Source organism: Cuculus canorus, chromosome 1 (genome assembly GCF_017976375.1).
Source record: "Cuculus canorus isolate bCucCan1 chromosome 1, bCucCan1.pri, whole genome shotgun sequence".
In the NCBI taxonomy this organism is placed as follows: domain Eukaryota; kingdom Metazoa; phylum Chordata; class Aves; order Cuculiformes; family Cuculidae; genus Cuculus; species Cuculus canorus.
Genome location: NC_071401.1, coordinates 87,981,830 through 88,008,140, shown reverse-complemented (window position 1 = coordinate 88,008,140; position 26,311 = coordinate 87,981,830). Strand labels below are relative to the sequence as shown.

At 34.5% G+C, this 26,311-nt stretch overlaps 1 protein-coding gene across 1 annotated transcript in view; it reads left to right on the top strand.

Annotated features, from left to right (window-relative positions):
* Positions 1-26,311, top strand: part of CFAP47 (cilia and flagella associated protein 47) — a 296,277-nt gene that overhangs the window by 132,845 nt on the left and 137,121 nt on the right. The window contains exons 48-50 of the mRNA XM_054060306.1: positions 1,033-1,206; positions 10,903-11,014; positions 19,934-20,071. Coding sequence (XP_053916281.1) covers positions 1,033-1,206; positions 10,903-11,014; positions 19,934-20,071 — 424 coding nt within the window. The remainder of the gene's footprint in view (positions 1-1,032; positions 1,207-10,902; positions 11,015-19,933; positions 20,072-26,311) is intronic.

The following is a 26,311-nucleotide window of genomic DNA, read 5'->3' as shown; positions in this document are numbered from 1 at the left end:
GCCTATTAGCTAAAACAAAAAAAAAACAAAACGAAGGAACTAACTTTGAAAAGCTTAAGATTAGGCATGACAGATTTCCCTACTGCCCTTTATTATCTCTTCCTTTATTTGCTTTCTATCAAAACGCTCATTTTAACGAAACTACTGGTTACTCTGTAGGGATTCTGAACTTTGATCATAAAAATGTACATTGTGTTATTCTGAATTTAAAGGCATGTGTTAAAATTGTATTCCATTACCTAAGTAAAAAAGTAGTAACGTTGAATATTTCTTATTGCATGTATACATTACAAATTAATTTGAAATGGGTAGTTAATTTCATACTATAATGCCTGCTACAAGTTAAGCCAGTACTTAGAAGCTGATTTTTCCATCAGAGTAATCACTATCCTGAACGCTAAAATTAAAAGCAGAGCAAAGGCTATCACAGCTTTATTAAGAAGCAGAATATATTTTTGCCTGCATAGTGACTGAGAGTTTTTGACTGCAGGTTGCTATTCAAATGTGTGGCTTCCCAAAGGCAAAAATAAAATAAATTGTTTTGTGGAACCTTAGTAATCCTTCTGCATGCATTACCAAACAAATATAATGCAGTTTAGGAGTCAAGTACTATAAAACTATTAAAAGCCAAAAGCCCTGAATCCTTGACAAATAATTATGTAGAGCATTTTAGTTGAAGGACAGATAGAAATGATTGAGGAAAGTTATATTTTATATGAATAATAAGGATGCATGAGAACATATTTTTTTTGCATATTTGTTTTCCAGGAACAGCCAAGAAGTTTAAAACCTAGAAATATGATGGGTTCATATTGTGAAATTTCATAATTTAGAAAGAAAATATTTTGTTTCTTTAGTTTTCTTCTCTGATTAACAGCAGAGTTTACTTTAGAACTAGAAAAGTCAGTAGGAACACTTTCTTGTAAGCATGCTTGGTAGCCTGAATTTAAGATTAATAAACTAAAAGAGTTGATTTGCCAGCTGAAGGGGGCTTTTAGAGTACTGAAACTTATTTTCGTCTTTCTTTTACAGGGAAGGCTTATTCTGCGAAATGGTACAGCTGGTACTGAAAATATCTTTAGACTTAAGGGAGTAGGGAAGAAACCTCTGGCACAGGATCATATTGTGATAGATTGCCAAGTGAGAAAGGTCACTCAAAAAATTTTATTGGTGCCCAATTATACCAAGAAAATGTTAACATACAAGGTAAATTTTTGCAATAATATGACAATTTTCTTTCCAAGGGAATACTAATTATGTGTTACTATAGGAAATATTATTGTAATTGGAGATATACTGTGAAAATTCATGTATCCATGAGAATTTTTATCTAACTATAGATGATAGTATATGGATATGTTTATAGTCCAGAAATCTGTGAGATAGTATATGATTTTACTTTATATTCCATGAAAAAAAAACCTTCTAGTTTTTTAGTCTGGTTCCATGGGGGACAGACACCTCTTCTACAATTGCACTCTGTTCATTTGCTAGGCTTTCGTCCCTTCCTCCTTCTGACTCCATCAGTTTTGAAACTGGAGAAGCGGCTTAAATATTAAAGGTTTCCTAAAATCTTCATAAACCAGTTGAATATTACAGGAAAAGAACAAGTGTTATTATCCTACTAAGGGAAGGATTGCAGCATGAGCTCACTCTGTATCTTGGTCTTGGTCTAACAAACTGGAGTTGTTGAAGGGCAATGGGTCACTGAGGAGATGGAATAGGAAGTGCTGAGGTAGTTGTGATTTCAGTGAAAGAACATAGGATCTTGTCTGCATGTTTAATTTGAAAATGATAGAAGTATTTCGGTAGTACTCCTCACCTTCCTTATTCATGTATAGGATCTTATATCAAATGGCAGCAGAGGCGGAATGTACACTAGGGCAAAAAAGATGACTTCTGCTTTTCTTCTCAGCCACAGATAAGGTTCCTGAGCAGGAATATCTTGGACCTTGCTCAATAAAAGCCATATTTGTGATTCTACTATGATATTTTGGGTACGAAAATCTGGTTTTCGGGTGGGTTTTATCTTCCACCTCATTGGTTTAGCGGTGATTATTTTTTTCCCCCCCTTCTGTAAAGTACCGTGTACAGTCCAATCATATGTACACTTTTTGTCTCTGGGACTTTTGGGAGAGAAGTAGTAAGACCAGCTGCTTCATGCTTGTGTTAGTGTAATAAATTCAGCAATGTTAATAATACATTTTCTCCATGCTAGAATTTTACCCAGAAGCAGATGCAGAACAATTGTGAGGTTGACTGAGATTGTTGGAAAAGGCATATGATTACAAAATCTACCAGTGTCTGGTGATTCTGTCCAAACAGTATTAATTACTTCCAACACTCTCCAGCAGTTGTCATGTAGCAGTGTCTTGTGCTATTGTAGTAAGTGAAGATCACTTGCTCACTTTTAATTCCAATAGGGTTAGTCTGTAAATTAGGATTTAAGTCAAGAACACGATCAGACTTATATATATGTACTAGGAGAAAGGGGAAAGCCTACTCTAAAAGGCAACTGTGCCCAACAACCTTGTTAGAAATGCAAAATAAACATTAATTACACAGGAGAGTAAAGCATAAAGGGCAATAGGAAAAGGAAGTGATTTTGTTCTTGCTGATTCCATGTTGCCTGATTACTGTGATTTCTGGATAGTCTGTTGTGAAGCACTGCACAACAGACTGCTTTTATCTTTACCAGTTTTCCCTTGGGGATAGTTGCTGACAGCCCAATATCTCCTCCTCCATCTTTGAAATTTTACCATATCGTCCTTTAGCTAAGTTGATGATTAGGTAGGGGAAAACTTGTTGGCTTTGGTGGAGACAGAACAAAGATAATCCAAAAAGTAATAGTTTTAGGAATGTTTTTGATGGGATCTTTTGTAATTTTGTTGGCTATTGAATATCTTCAGTGTTGAATTGCTGATTGATTTGCCCTGCACATTCTCCATTAATGGATTTTATTAGTATACAAGGTAAATTCTCATAAATAAACTGGAACATACATGATATTTTTAAAAAACATAAGTATATATCAAACCTATATCAAGAATGGTATAAGATGTGCCTGTAGCTGACAATAATAATAATAATTTACAAGCACATCCATAAACAGTTTACTGCACGATGAATATTTAACAATAAGTAATTTAACTGAATTAATACCTGGGTAATTTTGCCCTTGAATTGTAAATTTAACCTCACTATTCCATTTTAATATCTGAACATATTAAACTATAAACTTAGTAAAAATTCATTTCCTTAAAAGTTAATTGCATTGTATATATGCTACCCTGTTTCTCAGTATTCATTGTATATAGGTAATAACCTCAACAAAAATAAAGATACTACTGCAAAAGTGGCTATTTAAAGTGAAAGTTAAGTCTAGGAGGAGGCAGAGGCAAATAATTATTTTCTTTCCTCTGTTAAGAAAGTCCTTTTCCTTTGAATAATGCTTTTGCCATTTCAAACATATATAGAGTGTTCATGTCTGGAGCAGCAATAATTTTTGTATACGTGGTTTGCTTGTCTGTGTGGCCAGTGGTATATATCAAGAGAGATGGGGAGGGAATAAGTGCCCTTGAAATTCATTGGAGTTCATGTGCAAAGTTCCATTAGTCTATCTTTAAAAATGCTAAGCAAAACACTTTCAGTATCCATGAAGATTTCTGTGATTAAAAAAGACAATTTCCATAAGTTTCCTTGAAAAATGTGAATGTTTTTATCAACTGTTTTCTACTGATTGATGTGTAAACCTTAGGGAAATACTGTCGCGGTGTTCTTCATGGCTGTTTCTAGGAGATATTATAACAAATGGTGTTCTCATGATTAACTTACTCCTGAGTCTGAAAAAAAAAGTCACAACAGAATTCATAACGAATCTGTGCATATATAACATCAGACAGAGAGCATATCCTTCATTCTCTGATGCTGAATTACTATAAGGTTAGTGACTGAAATGTGAGTGGATTTTAGTGGCTGTAAAATTAGATTCAAATCATCCTACTAGGGTAGCAAGAATAAATTGTTCCTATAAAATCAGTCTGTCAGTCTCAAGACAAATTTTTTTATACTATTTTCTTTTTATTTTTATATAAAACTCTGCTGGATATAAATAATCGTCGGGTGTGTTGATGGTTGCTTCTAATGATACCTTTGATAGTAACTTTAGCTATAAAGGTGCCTAATTCTTTCAAGGCTCAGTTTTGCACTAAAAGTATAAAATTGTTTAACTGTTTTTCTAAGTGCTGTTCAAAATAGATATCATTAAAGTAAACTCTCCAGAGGAGTCTCAAGGCTCAGTTAAATTGCCTTTCAGGTAGAAGGTTGTACATACTGTTAGTAATTTACTGTAGAAGAAACATATAATAAAAAAAAAATGAAATCTCCTGTTTTTCAGTACATTTCTCTTTGTGACCTCTAGACATCCATTTTAGATCTTCACTATGTCAATGAAAGAATGACGTAAAGGTTGGATATTTGTAAGACATGTCTCAAAATAATAAAATTATATACTGTAAACCTTTAATGAGGGGCTTTCCTTTCAGATTAAATCCTGTTTGGTAATATATGTGAGATTTCCTGAGAATAAATTCCATGCAACTCTAGTAACCTTATTGCTGAAGGTCCTATACCCTCATCAAGTTTGTATTCTTTAATCACAAGTAAATCTGTGTATTCCATAATCCTTCTAATTTCAATCCTTTTGGCTTCCACATTGACTACCAGAACTTCTGTAACAGGTTCCACTACTGAAAAAAGCATTCTTCATAGCAATAATGAATGATACGATGGCCTGCAGAATGTATAACTGTAGTTGTTCGCAGGTTTCTTTTTTTGTAATTACTAGTTATGAAACTGTTTGATCAAATAAGGTCTTAGATCCAATTTGTGTCTTGAGATAGGTTAGCGGTCTTTACAGGTGGCCTGGCCTAGGTTACAAGTTTGCATTGTAGCATTCTTCATTATGTAGAACTCTGGATTTCAGATGATAAGATAGCTGATTGCAGTTGGTGTGGCCAGCAGGACCAGGGAAGTGGTTCTCCCCTTTTACTCCACAGTGGTGTGGCCGCACCTCCAAGACTGTTTTCAGTTTTGAGCCTCTCACTGCAAGAAAGACATTGAGGCCACTGGAGTGTGTCCAGAGAAGAGGGACGAAGCTGGTGAAGGGGCTGGAGAACAGGTTTTCCAAGGAGCGGCTGAGGGAACTGGGATTGTTTAGAGGAGGCTGAGGGGAGACCTTATTGCTGTCTACAACTACCTAAAAGGAGATTGTAGAGAGGTGGATGTTTGTCTCTTCTCCCAAGTGATAGGTGATAGCACAAGATGGAATGGCCTTAAGCTGTGTCAGGGGAAGTTTAGACTGGACATTAGGAAAAAAATCTTCACTGAAAGAGTTATCAAGCACTGGAACATGCTGCCCAGGAAGGTGGTTGAGTCACCATCCCTGGAGGTATTTAAAAAGCAGGTAGATGAGATGCCTGGGGACATGATTTAGTAGTAGAAGATATGGTTAGAGCTGATGATCTCTAAGATCTTTTCCAACCTAATGATTCTATGATTTTATGCTTCTAACAATTACAGATAGATTAACTGGAAGTTAAGGGGGAAAGTCTTGCATTCCAAGAACTGTTTTTGATTTAGAAATGATCAAAGTAAACCTGAATGACAAAATTCTTGTCTCAAAGGTATCCTAATAGAAATGACCATGCCAAGATAAAAATAGTGAACTTGTACCTAACAAAAATATTGGTGCATACAAAGTACTTTAACTGGAAATGTTTTGTGGAGAAGTGCTCTCATCACAACCATGGCACAGGACAAAGGAAATCTTGTGTTCCATACCTATCCAATACCAAAAACTTAAGCTCCTTTTGGGATGGAACCATATCAACAGTGGAGTTGAGCAGATTTATATGTATACACAGTTTATACAGTGTTTATATGGATCTATGCATACACACAGGGGCACACACAGAATTTATCACGGAAAAATAAAGTCAGTATCAATATCAATGCTGTCATGTAAGACTTCCCTACTGGTAGTTCTTCCATTCTTTTTAACATTCTTTCTGACATTCCTGGGTGTGACCATTAGAAAATGCACCAGGTAGCTTAATTTGTGAGATAGTTTTAAACTTTATAAATAAGCTAGGAAAAGAAAAACTCCAACTTTGATGTTTATCCCTGTTTCCTGGCAAGTATATAATCTTCCAAAAATATTAATTTATTCATTCCATGTTATGCCCCCATCTACAAAGATATGTAGGCATTTTTGAAGAATAATTATTTTCCTTAATAAAATCTCACATCAATCATGAAATACTGTAACAAATAAATAGTAAATAATTAATATAAACATTTTAAAAGTTATATTAAGTACTGTAGAAGAATGTATAAGCCCAAGCTCCATCACACTGTGCAATTTAATTAAGAAAAAATGGGGAAAAAAAGGAGTTTGATAAACTATTAAAAGAAATTGCCTTTCACTACTTCTTCTTAACATTTCACAAGAAAATAAAGTTAATTATCTTGTGCAATATAAAACTGTGTTGATAACTACTAAAATACTTTTGTACTACTCATTTAAAAAAAAAATCTAATAAAGAACTAACACAATAAGCTGAAATGGAATACAACTTCCAATGAAATTTCTGTATAAAAGCCTAGATTCACATACTGTTATCAGTCCTTCAGATGTTTTATTTGCATAGGTTTTGTTAGAAAGACAATGTATGACATAATTAAGAAACAGCAAAGCTGTTCAAGTTGCCGTAATGTTTATCATGCAATCACTACAATTAATTCAGTGAAGAAGTGCTGGCTTCTGATAACCACAAATTTAACCAAAGCCACCCAACATATGTTACTTCCTTTCATTATCATTGAGAAAATAAGAATTATAGAATATCACAGTGAGACAGTTCGTCATTCCCTCCTTGGAAATTAGGACAAATGCTAATGGACTGCTGCTTCTGTTAACTAGTAGAAGTAATTCCATGTCTTGACTCCTTTAGATACCTTTTAAATATGAAGATTTTTTTCTTGATAAAAGAGCCTCTATTTAGACCCTGTTTTCTTACTTCAAAATTTATTTGACTAATAATAGTCACCTATAGTAGATTGTTAGGAATATTCAAGTAACTTTGGGAACATTGTTTTGCAGATTATATAATAATACATCTGAGAATAAAGTTGTGTTGTATCCTTACATACAATCCCCATAAAAATTCATTCTAATAAGAAATAGCTGTCTCTCTAATATTTAGTAGGAAATTGACTTAAAGCTCACTGTATATAAATTCTTTCATTGCTTCACTCCAGGCTTTCCTCCACTCATATGAAATCTTTGAAACAAGCTATTCTTATAAAAATCTGAAATTTCTGGACTTTTTCCTATGTATATTTTTACACTTCTGAATGTTCTTAATTGTATTTTTATTATATTAATATTTATGTGTAATATATCTACAGTCAAGCAGACAGGCATTACACAACGTTACACCGTACTGGAACCTCCAACATCTGTGAACACTTCTCATTAAATAGCATTCTTGGTATGAATTCTAATATTAAGATAAATTGCCTTATATGCAAGTGTGGGTGTGCACTTATAGTATTTGATATCTGAGGTTGGTCATTTAATTAGTCTCAATAACATAGTTGATAAATCGTGTGGTCTTCAGAGCAAGACAAAATTCAGTGTAAGAAATACATTAAAGGTTAACGAGCAAGTGATGTCTTTTACAACCATAGACTTTGTTAAGATATTGGAGGCAGGAGATAATATTGTTGTGAGCACTGTTTGGACATTGGAACTCCTAAAGTGTGGATGACATGAATAGTAGAGACAAACAGGATTGCTTATAAAGGTGGATGAATGGCAGTGAGTCATTAATGGTAAGATAGTGAGCAGTATTGAGAATATTAGTGAGTGTAATGACTGTGATAGGATAGGTGCTAGCAGGCTGAGGGCGACATCAGCTACGAACAGTTTTTAGCATGGCTTTAAAATGGCCACAGAAATGATGGTTATTTCTTAGGTGCACTTTGGAACCCTATTCTCATATTTGTTATATTCAGGATCTGATCCCAAAAGGTCTTAGAATATGAACATGAATGAAAGAAAAACACATAAGCATTTCTGATAATGGGGGGGGGTCTCAGCTGTAATAGTGTAAGAATCCTTTCTGTGACTGTCTGAGCAACTCCTCTTATGTTTCCAGTCATTTAAAGGAGTCCAGTGTGATGTTACAGGAACAGCCAGTATTAACTGGCCATAGTGCCCTCTCCTGAGAGTAACTTCTATGACATCAGTTTGCTGCAGAACCTTTTTGACTTCCAAAAGCAGTGAGAATTGTGATACCCCAAAGTTCTTACCATGATTCTCAGCCCATTCCTACATTCACTCCAGAAAATACTCAAGCAAGACTTCAGCCTGTCCATTATGTTTTATTTACACTGGATTCTAGCAGCAGAACACAATGGAGTGAACATCAATTTGTTTCCTCTTAAACGTAATTATATCTCACTAGAGCTAGAAAATAAGCAGAATAGCTCCAGTATTTTTCATGTTTTGCCTGATTTCTTAAAAATGCATTTTTATCAAGATTTTTCTCATTGTGGAAACACAATTCAATATATAGCTATTAAACAAGGGAGGGGTAAGGAAGTAGTGTAGGAAGGTAAGGAAGGTGTAAGCCTTCGATAAGTGTTAGAAGCTGCAGTACATTTTGTCAGGGAAAATCAATAGGGGACTGATACAAAAGCAACACGTGGTGATTGGGTTGTGTGTTTGGGCTTGTGAATGTTGCAGAATTATAAACAGAACTATGTCTTTTGGCACAACGGTTTAGACAATAGATTTAATGTAGAATAGTTGATGTAGAATCAACACTTAATTTAATACAGACACAAGCAATCAGATTTAAGGTCGTTTAGCTGAAACTCCAGATCGTAAGGGAAGCCTTCAGTGATCGGTTGCTGTGTATCATATTCATGTTGCATAATGCCTTTTTTAGTACTAATTGCTCTGCTGCATAAATAGTATTCATGAAACTACATGTACAACTACAAAAAATTGCTGTTAAATGCAATTCTACTGATAGATGTTTTATTTCTGAATTCATTGGGTGGTTTGTCATTTCAGATGCTCAAGTCTTTATATTTTACTTTCCTGTTTTGTGAAAACAGAGATAAAAACATTACCAACTTTTTGGCTTGGCTTGTGTAACTTTAAACAGTTGTTTTACAATCTTCCTAACATCATAAAAAACTAAGGAAGGCTGTTAGCGTTCTTGCTGGAGAGGATGGGTGGAGGGTAGTGTGCACTATATTTTACCTCATACTCCTAATTCTCTGATCACTTAGAGTTGGGGAATTTTGAAGCATACAGTGTCTTTCTATCCTTGAAGGGAAAACTGCATGAAATGGTAATATGCACTCAGATTTCATCCTGGCATGCAGCTGTGAAGCAGTGCATGTGGTTGGGAACAATAAGATACACCTTCGTATGAGAACTTTAGAAGGAATTTGGGAAATGTGATTGCAGTAGGCAGACTGACAGGAAAAAAGCTATCGGGAAATTTAAAATTGTGGGACTGGGCTGTTTAACACGTTAGAAGCATGTATATTTATGGAGTAGTGTGATTATAACTGAATTCGTAGAAGCTTTGGTAAGCCAAAGCATAAGAAGGAAGATTAAATTTTAGACACAAGGAGGGAATAGAACATTATGAGATAGAAAAATAGTATTTCTTCTTTTTAAGTCTGATTACTGCTAGTATGTTGTGGAAACAGTGGAAAACCTATGAAAACAAAGAAGGAAAAGTTGAGGTGCATGAAAAAGCAAAATCAATTGTCAAATTTCAGGTAATATTAAATGATTTACAGAGTTTGCGAGGTGAAAAGATTATATAGGTCAAGTGAGAAATGACTATTAAGAAAGAGCTCATGCACAAAAGTAAGGAGTTGACTAGACTATCTCAAGCTGAAAAGTCTACCTCTGTCTTTACAAAAGAATTCCATTGTCTCTAGATTAGTGATGAACTCATTTACTACCAAGAGAGCAGGGGAGATGCAGAATGATTTACAGTGAAAAGTTGAACTTTTTTTTTGTTTTTGTTTTTTTTTGTGGGGAAATACTACGTGTTTAGAAAACTAATGTCTGTAAAATAGTTTCTCATATCTGGTACCTAAGTTTGAGAAGTCTTCATGAAAATGGGACAATTTAAAACAGCAAAGTTAAATATTTTATGATAGTCAAGCATAAGTTTTTTGATTTTTTTTTTTAAAGTAGTTGAAAGAGAAATCACAAATCTGGAGACTTATCATTCCAGCATAATTCCTGCAGAATGTATGTAAAGATGAATCTTTGATTTCATTACAGACTAGAGTGGTGATGGAAGGAAAAAAAAAAAGAAAAGTAAACCAAGCTTTTAAATTAATATAAACAATATAATTTTCATACCTGTCTTGTATGCACATAATAATAAAAATTTGCACACAAGCTCATGCATATGATTCTAGATGGTTAAAAGCAAGGTTGTTCCTGTCCCTCGGAAGCCTGTTCAACAACAATAAAGAGATTCAGATGACTTATGTCATTAGATTCATACAATGAAAGAACAACCCCTTCAAGCCCTTAGAGGCTTTAAAAAATAGGGGTAAGAGAGGTGATAAAGTTCTGAGTGCTGATTGCTTTCTTGTAAACACTTCTTGACTTGAAATCCATATTTTTGGTAGCTGTCTGGGTTCTCTCTCTAGCTGGAGAAAGTAGATGCTCACCAACAGCACACTTTATATCCCACTTTTCAAATCAAATAGAATGGATATTGTGTTTATAGTGTTCTTGCGATAGTAACTTGCTTTTGATGTTTTTACCTCTTTGTGAATTCTCTTCACCAGGTATTTTCAGATCTTTCAATGGTGGGTGGCACACCTGTTATTACTGTAGAACCAGGTGACACAGTTCCTTACACTCTGAGTGTATCTCCATGGAGACGAGGAATCTTTCAAGGTACGATGTAGAAACCAAATACATAGAATCCCTATCAATAATCAGGTGAAATCTGTTTACATTTAATACGTACAATTCTGTTCAACAGAACCTTTTTTCTTCTGGAAATAAGGCTATAATTACTGATGATACTGGTTTTTAAGCTGCTCCATATTTTTATTTGTAAGGGTATATTACTGCTAAATATGTGGTCAGGTCCTTAAAAATGCCAGCATGTGTACAAATGTATGCATTTAATTGATCCCATGAAAACAGACCCACTGGGAATTAATTATTTTGAATTTTCACAAAGTTCTTGAGTCTAAATTTAATTTTCCAATACATCTTGAATATTTTTAGTTATCTTAGCACTGTTAGAACCAAAGATTTAAAGGCAGAGACCAGAATTTGATTCTCTCCCCTTATTAAAGTTCAATTTCTTGACCACAAGGGAAAAGTACATACATAGAATGTATTGCACTCAATTCCTTCTTCGAGATGCGTAGAGAGTAGGGATATCTAATATTAACTGCAAATAATTTGCATAAGCCTATGTTTATACTGGTTTTCTTATGATACAATAACAAGACTTTTGCTTGTTTTAACTGACAGCAGCACATCATACTTAATGTTTTGCCTTGAAAAGAGTTTCTTTAACAAATTTTTTTTAACTTTTAAGATTTTGTAATTTTCAAATCCTTGGTAATAATTCTGCAATTCTCTGGTGCTCATACTTGAATTTCATAATATGAAAATCATGATTATGAGGATGAGGCTGTACAACCAGTTATAGTCGTCTTTGTAAAGTAGCTATTGTAGTAATTCTCAGCAGACCAAAGTACAAGGGTGTGTTTGAGAGGGAACTATGGGAACTGAAGAGACCATCTTAAAGTAACTGAATAGCATTCAGGAAAGCTGAACATGAACCACTTCTTAAACAAAAGGATTCCTGATACCAAATAAATCTCTTAATCTAGAATACTTAGTATATAGTTTTGATTTTCTGAGTTCCTAACTCCAGACACTTGATTCTGCTGCATTCTTAGAAATGACAGCTATTTTCTCAATGTTTAAAAGCTATTCACTCTTGTTGCTGAGGATGCCACAGTAGTTTGCTCTTTTGGCCATTTTAGTTTTAATAACTGATGTGTAAAATGTAAATAATAATGCAATCTCAATTCAAAGGTGACCCGTGAAAAGAAATTAAGACTTTTAACAACGTTTTTAGGAAGATTTCAGTGCCTTCTTGCTAATTCTGTAAGCCTGAGACAAAATTCACTTTCTATGAAGTCAGCTTTCAATGAAATTTGTGACCATCAAAAATATTCACTGGGAACTACTGAGGATGCACTACATTTTGTCTTACGACTCTCTTTCAGGCTTTAAAGATTTAGGAACATTCCGTCCTTCTGGCTTAGAAGATCCTCGGATCTTTTATATATAGTGAATGTCTTAGTAGAAGAAGTTCCAAGGGATTCATCACAAACCAAATTAATACCAGCTGGTAAAAGCCATGCCTTCAAAGGGACAGAGATGGCATGATCAGCATCTCCTATGCTTTATCATTCCCCTAACATCTATGACAAGGGTTTCCATTATTTTTGGAAGTATATGTTCACTGAGTGGGAAAATGAGAGAACAGTCAGCCTTTCTAACCTGACAGAAAAGTTATTAGTTCAAAGGCTGGGAAGCCACGAATGCTCTTTTTTTTTTTTTTTTTTTCCCCCTCAGAAAACAGTTCATTTATTTTACACTTTGAAATAACTTGATAGAAGGCTGAAGATATCCTTTGAAAAGAGACAGCGGCCAGTTATCTACTATCCACCCCCTGACACAATGCTTCCTTTAATCACTAACTTAGGAAATCATGTTCATTCTTCCTCCAGAGCAGAGACAGTTTTGGTTCTATCACAGAAACTTGTGCTTGTTCTTTAGTTGTTCAGCTGCTGTAGGAGGGAGAGAGATGGAGGGAAGAAAGGCTACTGTCACAGGTTTGAAAAGCAGCATTTTGCTGATTTTGCTGTCCGACGTTAGGTGGGATACAAACCTAACTGCCAGGTGTCCTGTCTATGGTGATGTCAGTTAGGAAATGCTTACTTTGTGGCTTCTAGGAGAATTCATTCTGTCTGCTTCATCCTATGCATGCCTAGGAAGTCTTATTTTTGTTCCACAAAGCAGAATTTTCAGCTTCTGGGAAACATAAATGTCAAAGCTGAGAAATATATGCATTTTTTGGCACTTTTAGGATTTTTCAGCAACCAGTATGAAGCTTGAGGATCACTGATTAGCTGTAGGTGATTCAAAGATTAGATGTAGGTGAGGGAATTAATTAGGACTCGGGAATCTTAGTCCTTTCTGCATTCAAGTTGCTACAAGTAAAGCATAGTTTAAACATCCAAAAAGAAAGGTGAATTTGTTTAGAGGGGAGTATATAGTCCATGGGGCCAACATGTTGAATGTCTGAAAGTAAAAAGCGATACTCAAAAGCTATCCACAGAGTGAGTAAATTTTATCCTTTAGGGAAAAAAAGAACATCTATTTAGATACCTAGTTGAAGAATCAGTCATAGTGCTGATGGGTGATTTCAAGTTTAGAACTCCTTAACTTGTAAGTAAGAAACTTTGTTGCCTTGGTGTTCTAGTACTGATTTTGTCATATTAAAATAAGTACTCATAAAAAGACTTCTACAATATAAATTGTTGTACTGTGCATTTTTCTGCATTTTTCCTTTACATTCCGTGTAATTTTCATTGCAAAATTATATAGCTGCAAAATCATACTTCCTTTTTCTTTCCCTTTTGCTGTTTTATGATTGCTAAGCTAAAATGGGCCCAGTTCTTTTCAAAAGTCCATTTGGAAGCATTCCAATGGGGGGCTAATATTATATACTTTGTCTGGCTTGTAGCTGTATGACAGCTTTAACATAGAAATGATAGCTAATAAACGTCTCACACAAGATTCTAGCATCAGGTAAAATTCTTCAACGATTTGTTTTCTAAGTAAGAGAGCAATTTCCTTAAGTTTTGATGAAGCATCTTCTGTGTATTGCTTTACCAAACTCTTATTTCTGCTTTCCATAGAACAGACTAGAATTTTTTCAGAGTTTGTCATAAAGCTTGAACATTTCTTGTGCAAAAAATAAACACCTTCTATAGTCAACATCCTTTTATCCTTAAAAATTTTCTAGCTATTGGACAGCAGCTTTCAGACAGCAGCTTTTTTATTTTATGTGTCACCTTTTATTTTTTTTTTTTTAACTGTAGCTGTACTTGGTTGGCAGCACTTTGAGGACAAAGGGCAGTACATTACACGCCATGACCTGTCTGATTGCAGTTCTAGGACAGTTTTAATGATAAGATGAAGATCATGGGAATACATTCTGCCCTAGAAATAAGGTGATTAAAATTGTTTGTTTAACAGTAGCTTCCATTCAACACTTGAATGAAATCTGTTTTTTTTTTTTAAAAAAAAAACCCTGTCGATTTCTTTGTCTGCTGAAATTCTGCAAATTGATCTACCCATCACTCTTATTTCAATAGAATCATCAAATCACATGTGGGAGGAAGACCCTCAGTAGCTCCTTATAGCCATTGCTGTATTTCCAGTGCCTGTCTGTACCTTTGCTTTAAGCACTTCCTCTTCAACTACAACACCCTAATAAATTTAATCTAATTCACTTCTTACAAAGACCAAGTTAGAAGGATTCTCTGATTTCTTGATTACCATAAATGGCCTTCCCAGACCTCCACTGCTGGATCACTGAAGTTCACTGAGGAAGGGCTGCTATGTTCATACATGACTCTGCCTGGCACGATGATGCCCATCAGACTCCTTCCATCCTACCACAAGCTGGAGTAGCGTACTCCTAGGCCCGTTCATATCATGCTTTCATTGTCACATTAAGAACAGACAATGAGAATTATAAATAAAACAATTCCCTCATTATTAAATACTACAAAACCATATATGAATGACAGCTGAGAGTGGAATTTGCCACTCACTCATTTCTCTCATGTATGGTTCTCAAAACTTATTCTGCTTTCTTTTCATTGATGCAGGGAGCAATTCATTTAGTCCCACTATGCCAACAAATAGTAGGATTTACAAAAGCTCCTTAGGATTTATGTGTATCATCATAGAAGTTTTCCTGTGCAAAATAGAGATTATAAAGTTTCATTGTAACCTACAGTAAGTAGCGTTTTTCCAGTAGAAAAACTACCAGGCATAAATTGGCCAAAGCTATAGCTTACATAAGTTATACTTACCTTCTAATTTATCTTATCTATTCTGTGGAGCTTTTCTGAGGCAACAACTATACACTGAGAGGAGGCTGGTGTAAGTTGGGCGTCCATCTCTTCTCCTAAGTAACTAGGGATAGAAAGAGAGGAAATGGCCTCAAGTTGCATTAGGGAAGGTTTAGATTGGATATTAGGAAAAAATTCTTCACTGAAAGAGTTGTTAAGCGTTGGAACAGGGTGCCTAGGGAAGTGGTAAAGTCACCACTCCTGAACATCAGAAAATGTGTAGACATGGCACTTTGGGATGTGGTTTGGTAGATATGGTGGTGTTGGGCTGACGATTGGACTTGATGATCTTAAAGGTCTTTTCCAACCTTAATGATTCTATGATTCTATTCTATGATTCCATTGACCAGAAAAAACATAAACCCCCTTCCTTCTACCCCCAAGGTCTATGTTTATTAAGATCATGTTGGCATGTTTAAGCTCCAAGCCAAACATTTCTGTAACTTTTCAGGTTTGTATAATGAATTGTGTGGCCACATAGCCTTCTGTCCTTGTTTCCAGTAAGAAGACTGGACTGTTGTTAGCTTTTATCGGAAAATAATCATGTACAATATACAATAGATACATTTCAAATTATACAGAAAATAAAAAGCTGAACATTTCTTGCTTTCTTAACTGGATTTGGGGGTGGGGTAATGTAGTGTATGGCCAATGAGTCAGTCTAACATGCAGAGTTGCAGTTACAATTATACTGGGAAATAAAGAGCCAGCCTCCTTTTAAAAGGATGCATCTTCTCTGAAGCAAGAGAAATCAAGTCTTTGATATTGATATGTAGACTGAAGCTGTATAAAATGTCTAAACACTGGATAGCAAAGCTAGAAAATTTGCAATGAGATTTTGACTTTCAAAGCAATGTTATATCAGCAAAAATTAAACCTCCACAATTTATGTAATTTTTTAATCATTGATTTTCAATACAATTATTAGAATATATTTATTGTTGCTTTGGGAAGTTTAGCTTTTTATATATATGCCAAAGGACAGCTGAAAAGAGGAGTGGTATCTTCTAAAATTCTTAATGGTAGCATAATTCTCTGGCCAATTGAATCAGTGGGGATTGTATCTCTGTATTGTACATGAACACTTGTTTGGTTTTGAACATATGCTTTAAAAATTGTCAGCTGTGATACTTAGACAAGCTACATTGTTACAAAACATATGACATAGAAGTCAGAACTGAACAACTATATGCAAGAAAAGACCCCAATAACTAGGCACTATTATACGCGAAGAAATTATCATTTATCAGTTGCTTTGCAGCATCAATAACATAACATGAGATACTACTGCCTTCACTGATGACAGCATAAGCAACAGTGGGTTCTGTAGGATGACAGCACGTTCACAGCTGAAAGACTAAATTTTCCTCTACTGAAGCCCTTTCATGCAGAGCAAACTATGTACTAAGTGTCCTCATTGATAAGGATCCTGCATTCTATATTTGACTTGAAATGAATACACTTTTTTGGTTGTTATTTGCATTTCTTGCCAGCAATTATTTTCCCCTAATAAGAAAAATTAAATAGCTTTGAGCTAGTAGTAAATAAGTTGGTACCCATGAAAATTATGAAGGATGATTTATTAATGTTTTAAGATTAAGCAGATAAATTGAGTTCAAAAAATGTATACTACCTGTAGTAAAACTGATTATTTTTTATTGTAATACTTTGACATATTTAATTGAGTGCCTTGCAGAGATCTGAATACATTAACGTCAATCCGGTCACCTTTGTTGATCAAGATTTTAACCTCATTGTTATTAATCTGTTTGTTTGAGATCTGTTTTCCATAAAGAAGGAAAGCTGATTGTCAGCAATTATATTGCAATTCGTCACTGATTTTTTGATCATGTGGTTGCCAGATTATCAGCACAATGGTTTAGCAATTCAAGTAGTTTTTAGTTGCCGTAGTTCTTCCAATCTTTCTTGAAATATTCTTAAGCATTAGCAATTCACAATTCTGGAACTTTTCAATTGTTACAGAATTTTCTGCAAATAAAAATTAGTTATTCATAATTCTTCAGCCAATTATTTTGATGATTTTGAGAGCATGTTTTGTGTAGAGTCAAGTTACTGTTTGTTTTGTCACCCCCTTCTTACTGATAAAATATTTTTTTTTAAATTGTGAACAGTTGTGTTCCATCCCTAGTTCTCTCACATGCATATGTGAACAATACAATATTCTGAAATATAAACAATTGATAAGAAAACCCTCCATTGTCACTGGAAGCAAGGACTATACAGAAAAATTACCTAAACATTAAAATATTGATTACTATAGAGCTTATGAATTTAGTGATTTTCAACATTTAGTCAAGTATTTTTAGTCAATTTAAAGCTATAATTTTGGTTTTTAGTTTTACTCATTTTCTTATAATTGTTTAGGCCTTTCGAGTATACTGATGGATAGGATGGTTTTTAAAATTAATGAAATCTTTCTCTTGCACTTTGCTTTCCTCTGATATTGTGCTGTAATAAACTCAAATTATACCAGGATTATATATCGAGATATAGAATTGGATTAATCAGTATTTATCCTAAGATCCATTAGCAATTAGTGCCATCAAATATGTCCTCTTACATTAATATTGATATAACTTGAGCACATTCTTCAGACTTCACTCCCCTGAGATTTCCATAATTGTTTTATTTTTTTTATTGTACTTAAGCACCTAACTTCTCTTTGAAGGTTTTGTTTTTTTTTTTATCTTTCAATAACTTCCTGAAATTGCAGTCACTCTCCTGCTTACTTAGAATCAGCGTTTTGCTTCTGCATGGTGATTAATTTTAGGACTTTGTAAGAAATTTCCATTTAAAATGTTTTTTGTTTTGATTTAAATTACTTTGTATTGATTTGTTTGTATTTTTATAGATTATCCTTAAAAGAAAATCTGCAGGTCTAAATTTTTTTTTTTTTTTATTTACATTTCCTTTCTCTGGATTTACGTACACCCCTGTTTTATACCTGTTCTACTCTCTTTTTTCTTCTTTTACAAGTAATATCCTAACTGTGAGGCCCTTTGATTAAGATTGATCACTCCTGAAATGAAATGAAAGTAGGGTGTTCAGAAGCATGAATTCAGCCTTCTGCAGAAGTCTGTGATTAAGGGAAGAAAGTTAAGCCTCAAGGACAGTTAATGAGATGGTTGTGTATGGGTATGTGTACAGGACACTTGATCAGCTTCTGGCTGCTAAAGTCAGGGCAGTTTTCTGAGCCAGCTGTTGTGGCCGGTGTGGAGCTGTCTTTCCCCTTCACTCCCTTTTCCAGGTCTCATATAAACCTTGCTATTTAGCTTTAGCTATTCTTGCTAGTAAGGTTCTAAATTCAGCTAGTTAGGGTGCACAGCACGTCCTTTCTGCCATGTGATCTGTTACCTGACGTCTATCACACTCAAAAGTGGAGAAACATGCTATTAAGTGTAGGTATTTGCAAATCAGATTGTTCCAGGACTCTCATAAAATAATATTAATTCTCCATTTCAAATTAAAAAGGCTCCACTATGAATATTTTTTTCCAAACCCTTAATAAGACACAGTTACTGAAGTTCCCTTTGGGAGATGATTTCATATAAATTCTTATGGTCTTGAATGGGAAATTTTTTTCCTATATAAGGTCATAAAATAAGTTGCCTCCTTGAATATTTTTTTCATTTTTAATATAAGGCAAGAATTAAACCTTCAACATATATTTATTTCAGATTTGAAAATCTCCAGAATATATCCAGAAAATCTCCAGAATATATGAGGTGTTTAAGGAACGGGTGGATGAAGTGCTTAGGGACATGGTTTAGGGAGTGTTAGGAATGGTTGGACTCGATGATCCAATGGGTCCTTTCCAACCTTGTGATTCTGTGATTCTGTGATTCTGTGATATCAAAACATTAGGGCACAGTTATTTATGTGAAATAGTAGTGATATGTAGAATTTCCAAAAAATTGTGTAAATTTAAAATTCTTATTCAGAGGTACATAATGCAGTTAGCAAAATCTGCTTATTTAATACTGGAATGTAAAATCTTCCAGAGTAAAATTAATGTTATTTAAAGAAACTATGTACATATTAGATTTTCTTTATGTTAGATTTTGTATTATCAAAGAGAAAGCTGCCGATGTGTAAATCTTGGTTTTACAGTCTCTGTGCATTTTATCTTCCCTAAATACTTGATTACAGCTTAACATACAGTATAAAAATGTATTGCATAATATTTTATCTGATACTTCTATTATCCTGTATCACTAGAATGAGACACTGTGATTTGAAAAAAAATAACAGAAACTATCGGAACAATGAAGAGAAAATTATGCTGGAAGGAAAGATGCTATTATTGACCACCATATTTTATAATTTTTGAAAAGTGGGTTTGGTTGTATTTCTTATTACTGATCTTTCAGGTACTTATAACAATCTGTTCAGTAAATAGAAAAACACTTTTGGGAGAAAAGCTGGTTAATTTCCTTGGACTCAAGATGTATTTTTTATTACCATAAATTATAATTGGATGGTTGACACCTGGAGTGGAAGTTTTACTTCATATTTTATTAGTTTTGAGCTGAGGAAATAGTCATACATGTCTGGCAGCCTGTTTTGTAAAACTAATGCCCCATCTAATATAACACCTGGTATCTATTTGTTTTAGGTATAATTTCATTTGTTGCTGAAGTTGAAGACCAACAGCAGTCTCAACATAACAGTTCACCAGAGAACACAGATGGTGAACAAGCCCTTCAGAAACTAACAACAGAGACACCGCAAACTGTTGTTGCAGCAAACGTGGGTATGTTTGTTATTTTGGATAAGATCATTGCCAGTTTGTATAAATTCATATCATAAAAGGATCTTTAAGGTCCATTCCAACCCAAACTATTCTATGATCTTATGAAAATGGGTATTCCAAGAGTAAATTAACTTTCTCTTTTTATGATTTTTGAAAAATTTGGAGGAAATTTTAAGCTGAACATTTTTTTCTTTTTCTCCTTTTTTTGCAACAATGTCACTGAATGTCACTTGTTGGAGAGGGACAGCGTTTGTTAAATGCTTTCTTTTAAAAGATCTTGATAATATTAGTAGTGCTGATGTCAAAGTACAGCTTTCTGAAATTCACATCACTGCACTTGGGGAAAAAGCTTTTAACTGTCAGTCATAGGTGCTCCTTTGGTCAGTTACAGTAAAATTGAGGAAGGAAATTCCAGTATACCTGCTTACTTTCAAATTGTCACCTCCCAGTTTGTTGTAAACAATTACTGTGTTAAATTTTAGGTTTTATGTATTTCAGAGCAATACTTATGTGATTACACCAAATAGACAAGGATAGGGTTGGGGTTTTTTGTTTGTTTGTTTGGTTGTTGGTTGGTTTTTAAATAAATGTCAACATTTCCTTCTTAATATTTGTGAGTAAAATTAGCCTATAGAAATGTGCTTTTTATGCCTTTAGTACCACAGGGAAAGCTATCAAGGATATTTCTTTTTAACGTGAAAAAAGCCATTGTTTTAATCCACATTTAGTTTTTAGGGAATTGAGAGGAGCTTGCAATTGGAGATCTCTGTCTTCTTTATGACTGTCTTTTCACTTTAAGAGAATTTATCCTATTTTAAAAATAATTAAAAGCTAATTTGAGTTAATCCAGACCCCTATCAGTGTATATATGTTGTCTTTCTAATTTACCAGATTTCTTACTGTATTTTTTGGTTTTGCTACATATCTTACCTGGATTTTGAAACACTTTTTTAGAGAGCTCAGATTCCTAGTTTACTTAGCTTTGTGGTGTGCTGCCTGCTTCTTTAATGCCTGTATTGAAAACTAACAAAAGATAGTAAAATGTTTTCTGTGATTATATTCCTTATACAAAATCAAATCTTCTAAAATGTTATTTTTGTGCAGTTGATTATACAATGTGAGTTTAAACTAGAAGAGAAATGGGAGAGGAAGAGAATAATGTAGCAGGAAATGGCAAAATGCCGTTTTTAAAAGGAGCCGGAAAATAATCAAAATCAAAATAAGGTGACCAAAGAAGGAAGGTTTTCTCACAGTGCTTATGATGTAGATAAGATTGTTGCAATAGTGGTAAAATCATAACAAAATAGCAAAATGCAAGTCGATGCTTGACAAATCGAGGAGCAAGGGGATGAGAAGAAGTCTTGAAATATTAAATAGTGTATTTTGAAAGCCAAAGGAAAAAAATGTAAACTAAATGCAAAAAGAGAGAGGGTTTCATGAGTACAGTACAGATTCAGTTCTCCCATCTGGTATATTCAAGGGGAACACTAGTAATGTGGTAACACTAGGGTTTTTTTTTTTAAATTCTGGCCTATTTCTAGCTCTCTTCATGCCAAAGTCCTTAAATAGGCTATTAGAAAAGAGGGAAATAATAACTATTTAGCTTTCATTGCTTTTCAAGGTTCAAGAATATGTTCTTGCATTCCTCTCTCACAGGTAGCTTTTTGTATTTGAATTTTCATGTTTAGCAACATGGAAATTGAGTGACATTAAAACTCACACAATGCATTATTGTAAGTTTACAGAAGAAAGACTTCAATAAAGATTAAATGAAGAAAATAGACAATTGCAGACAATTCATTAGAGATAAGAATTAGCAGATTTCAAGATGTTCAGAGGAATTAATCAAAAAAAAAATCAAGAGTGATGCCAAGTGTAAGGAGGTATTTGAGATAATCTTCAACTCTACTGAAAGTGTGCAAATATTTGTGAATTTAATTATGCCTCTACTGTCCAAACTAAACACTGTTGCTTCTAGATATTTAGGCTTTGCAAAGTTAGAAATCACCAGTCAGAAACTAGTAAACGCTATAATTGAAAGTAACTTAATATAGAAGCTTAAGTAAGAAAATAGAAGGCTAAGTGAGAAAATAGAAGGTTAAGTGAGTAGATTTCTCAACGCTGCTCCTATCAATGATCTGAATTGGGGGCATTGTTCTTAGGTAGAAAATCCAACGCAAGTTCACTGATTGCTGTTATTATTATTACTGATAAGGCTTTTGCTTAATTTGGCTCTCCATTAACTTTGTGAGACCAGTTGACCCAAATTTGCATTTGGAATGTGTTTTTCAAATATGTTGGTGGGTGGTTAGTCTAATAACTTGCTGAGAAGGGCCACAGAATCAGCAACAACTCAGGTCTCTTTTTCACTGCACACTAATTTACATGACTGTAATCTCTCCAGCACACAGGATCCCATTGAAAAATCTGCACAGTTTATTCATACAATGATTGTGTGAGTTACTGCATTTTAGCACTGAGTTGCCATCTTTTGCTATTTTTGTGCTACTGTAGAGTAACATCTTTTTCTCATTGTAACCTATGTATTTGTAGTAAATGGTGCTAACTCAAGTTTCACGACTGCTAGCAATGTTTAGGGCATCATTAGGACTGATTTCTAAAGTGGACTTAGAGCGCTTGAAATGACGCTTCTCTAATACAGTATCAATAATAAGAATTTTTTTCTTCAGTACGGAAAATATACCCTTACTATGCCTGTATCCTAGGAACAGCAAGCTCCCATCTCACCTTTTATTAAGCACTTCTAGTCATTTCACAAAACGTTATCTTCCATCTCAGGCATTCACTTGCACTAGGCATCCATAAATTTTGCAACAGAGAAATGTATCTACTGAAAGTGGCTAAATAGAAATGCAATGTAGCAAAGTATGATCTAAAGTATGATAGTAGTAGTTTTTTTCTGAACTTACTTCAAAGAGTTACTAAGAGTGTCTGAGCTTTATCCTACACAGTTTTCCTTTACACGTATATTGTCACTGTAGTTTTTCATAAAAATTAATTATTCTATGGATTTTCAGAGTGAGATGACTGATGGATACTTCCAAGTTTTAGGATTTCTTAATTACACTATGTGCCCCAACTAGTAGAATGCAAACCACTCGCATTTAACCAGAGGCATCATATGCCGCGGAGGTGCATTTCAGAGCTGAGAATCCTCAGGGCTACTGTTACTGATGTGGAGTAAAAAAAAATATAGCGGACTTCTGATTTAGAGAAAATTAATTTACAGACCTGAATCCGTAGAGGCCAAAACAAGTGTCAAGTAATCCATAGCTGAATAAGGTTAAAAAAAATCTCTGATGATGAATGTGCACACCAAACATTTCTGTCTTGCTGTCGCTCAGTGAAAATTATTCTGTTTAGACAGACTGGAAACTGCTACTTTGTCTTCACAGACTTTACCATTCAATATCATCTTCTGGTACACACACATAAGTATTATGCAAGTATGTATACTTAGCTTTTTTTTTCTTTTTACCTTCTCCAAATTACATTGTAGTTAAGACTGTAGAAGAATATTATAATTTCTAGAATAATTTTCGTATCTCGGTTCCATAATTTCTACCAAAATCACTCGTTTTGCTCTTCCAAAAAGCTATTGATTCTGAAGTTTGTTCATGACTTTTTCTCTCCTTCATGTAGTTATGAAAAAGCACATTTAGTGCTTGCAGTGAAAACCATTGATACAGCAATCCTTATGACAAATACTTTTTATACTGCCTTGTACCAGGGGTAATAAAAAGAAAACAAACCAAACCCCAAACAGAAAAGTGCCTCCAGTGCAGATGTAGTGACAGGAGCTTGCTGCTTTCTAAACTGACATGAGTTTTTAGTTCTTTTCAAAGCATATTTCTGTCTTTTGAGAAAAGAGGTCCTACTGTTTTTTTCTCATGGGCGCCAAAAGTAAAACAAGAATAAGTCATTGCTAAGATGGAAAGTGGGATGCAGCTTGTCTTCCATGTAAGATTTATCTTAAGATATTCCTATATACTAAAGTGCTAAAATCATAAATAAATATTAGTCATTAATAGATATTTGTTTCACTGGCTATATGCTGTGGACCCTCCTATACTTGTCAAAATTTCCTCTCTAAGCAGGATATACTATGGAGCCCATGGTAACTTTTTAAACTGAGCTGCCCTTGGACAATAGCCCCTGTGTTGAGCTCTTTGCTTTGTAGCATGTAGGCAAGAGGGAGGATGCTTGGCTCAGCTTCTGCTAGACCAGCTCAGCTCCCCTGTAAAGAAGAGCCGAGAGCGTGAAGTCAGCGCAGTTGCTGCAATGACTAAGACTTGCCCTGCATCTGCAAACCCTCCCCTCCTCCTCCAGCATCTGTCTCTCTCTTCAGCAGTGAGTCTCAGCACAAAGCTAGCACTTAAGCAACAGCTTTTAATGTTCCTGCCAGAGGTGATGTCTCACAGTCCTGAGCACTACAGATGAAGAATGTTTGTTTGTACAACACAGGGGAATTTTGCATGTGCTGTTGTCTTATTCTGGATGCCTGAAGCATTGCCTCCATCAAAAGATTGTACTTCCCATTCTGTTCTTCTTATGGAATGCATTTACATTTTTATGCCATTGCCAATTTTAAAAAATTTCTTTCTACTTGAAAGGCACAACATCAAAAAGATACTTTACTTGTGAATAAGACATGACAAAAAAAGCATAGTCAAAGTGGTTAGGCCAGGTATTCATTTTGGCAAAGCCTGCTTTCATTATCTTTTGAAAGCTAATTTATCTTTCAGCTTGACCTTCAGTGACAGTTGAAATTTTCTAGTCTAAATTGTCGTTGTACTGCTCATGATATGTCTCTGACAGTTAAGTGTCTTCCTCATTGTCTTTAAAAACAACTGCTTCTGAGCGGTTTCATTGAGGAACTGATGCCTTTGAAAGGTAATGATATCTGCACATGTGGTTCTCCCGGACTTTCAGGTTTGAAATCAATCCCTGAGAGCTGAACATCTGTGGTAGCACACTGAAGTATTCATGTAGGAAAGAGAATGAAATAATTTCTTTGTTCTAGCAACTATTAAAAGTGATTAAGATGATAACAGTACTCAGGATGGTGAGTCTTATTATTTCAATGTTAAGTCTTATTATAAGATGGCAAGTCTTGTCATTTAAAATAAGACTGAGCATTTATTTGTGATTTTTTTTAAAAGATCACAAGAACTGAGTATACAATAGTAAATGTTAGGATTTCTGCAACACTAATGCAGTAATTTGATTAATATTCCTTTAATATATTAAAGTTATAATTGGTATATCTCATAAACATTTATTTATGGAGTTACTATCTTTCTAACAGGAATTTTCTTAAAAATAATCTTGAGTTATCTAACTCATAAGTTTTGTTTGTGCAGTGAAGCTATTTTTCAGTTTAATCTGCATACTATGTTCAAGCATACTGTGCTCCTCCTTCAGCTAAGTTTATGTTAATCGATTCTTCCTCTTCAGGTTAAAAAAAACCAAAAAAACAAACCCCAGAAGTAATATGCAAAGAAAATAATCCTCATGTAAACTGCATGCATACTTGAAAATGTAAAATACCAACCAGGGCTTGCTTTTATTTTTGGATAGCATTTTATCATTTGCAGCTATACTTATGCTAGTGCATACAAGCTTTTGGGGATGGTTTAGCATATGTAGAACATTACGGATTAGACTATTTTATTCTTTTTTCCTTGGTCTAAAAGAATGTTCAGCTATTGTTAGCTTTCTCAGTAGGTGCCCTTCTGCAGTACTGCAGTCTGCTAAGGGTTATGCGTTTTCCTCTGCCCTTTCAAGACGCAGAGCAGCTTGATTCCCCTAGTAAACTAACATGTTATTTTGAAGCAATTCAGGTGTAGCAATGCTTCAAGGTCCACACAGAATTTTTGGGGGCATAGTATGTGTGCAATTAAAAATCGGTGCAAATGAAGTATGATAACACATTTAAAATTAATAACAACAGCATTCTGTAATTGGTCCCAGTGTAAGACTGCCGGTGAACTTTAGGTTACATCATCCTTTATGTAGCAGGTGTTTTAATATTGCTGTACTGAGAAAACTATGTGTGCTGCGTCTGCCCTAACCACAAATGAGTTGCTCCATTTGTAACCTGTCCGTCTGTATATTTTTGGATGTCGTAGCATGTAGGATTGCATTTGCATATGAACAGATTAAATTTTCTTACCTAATTAAAAACATCTGCGATATGCAATTTGCTTGTTCTGATAG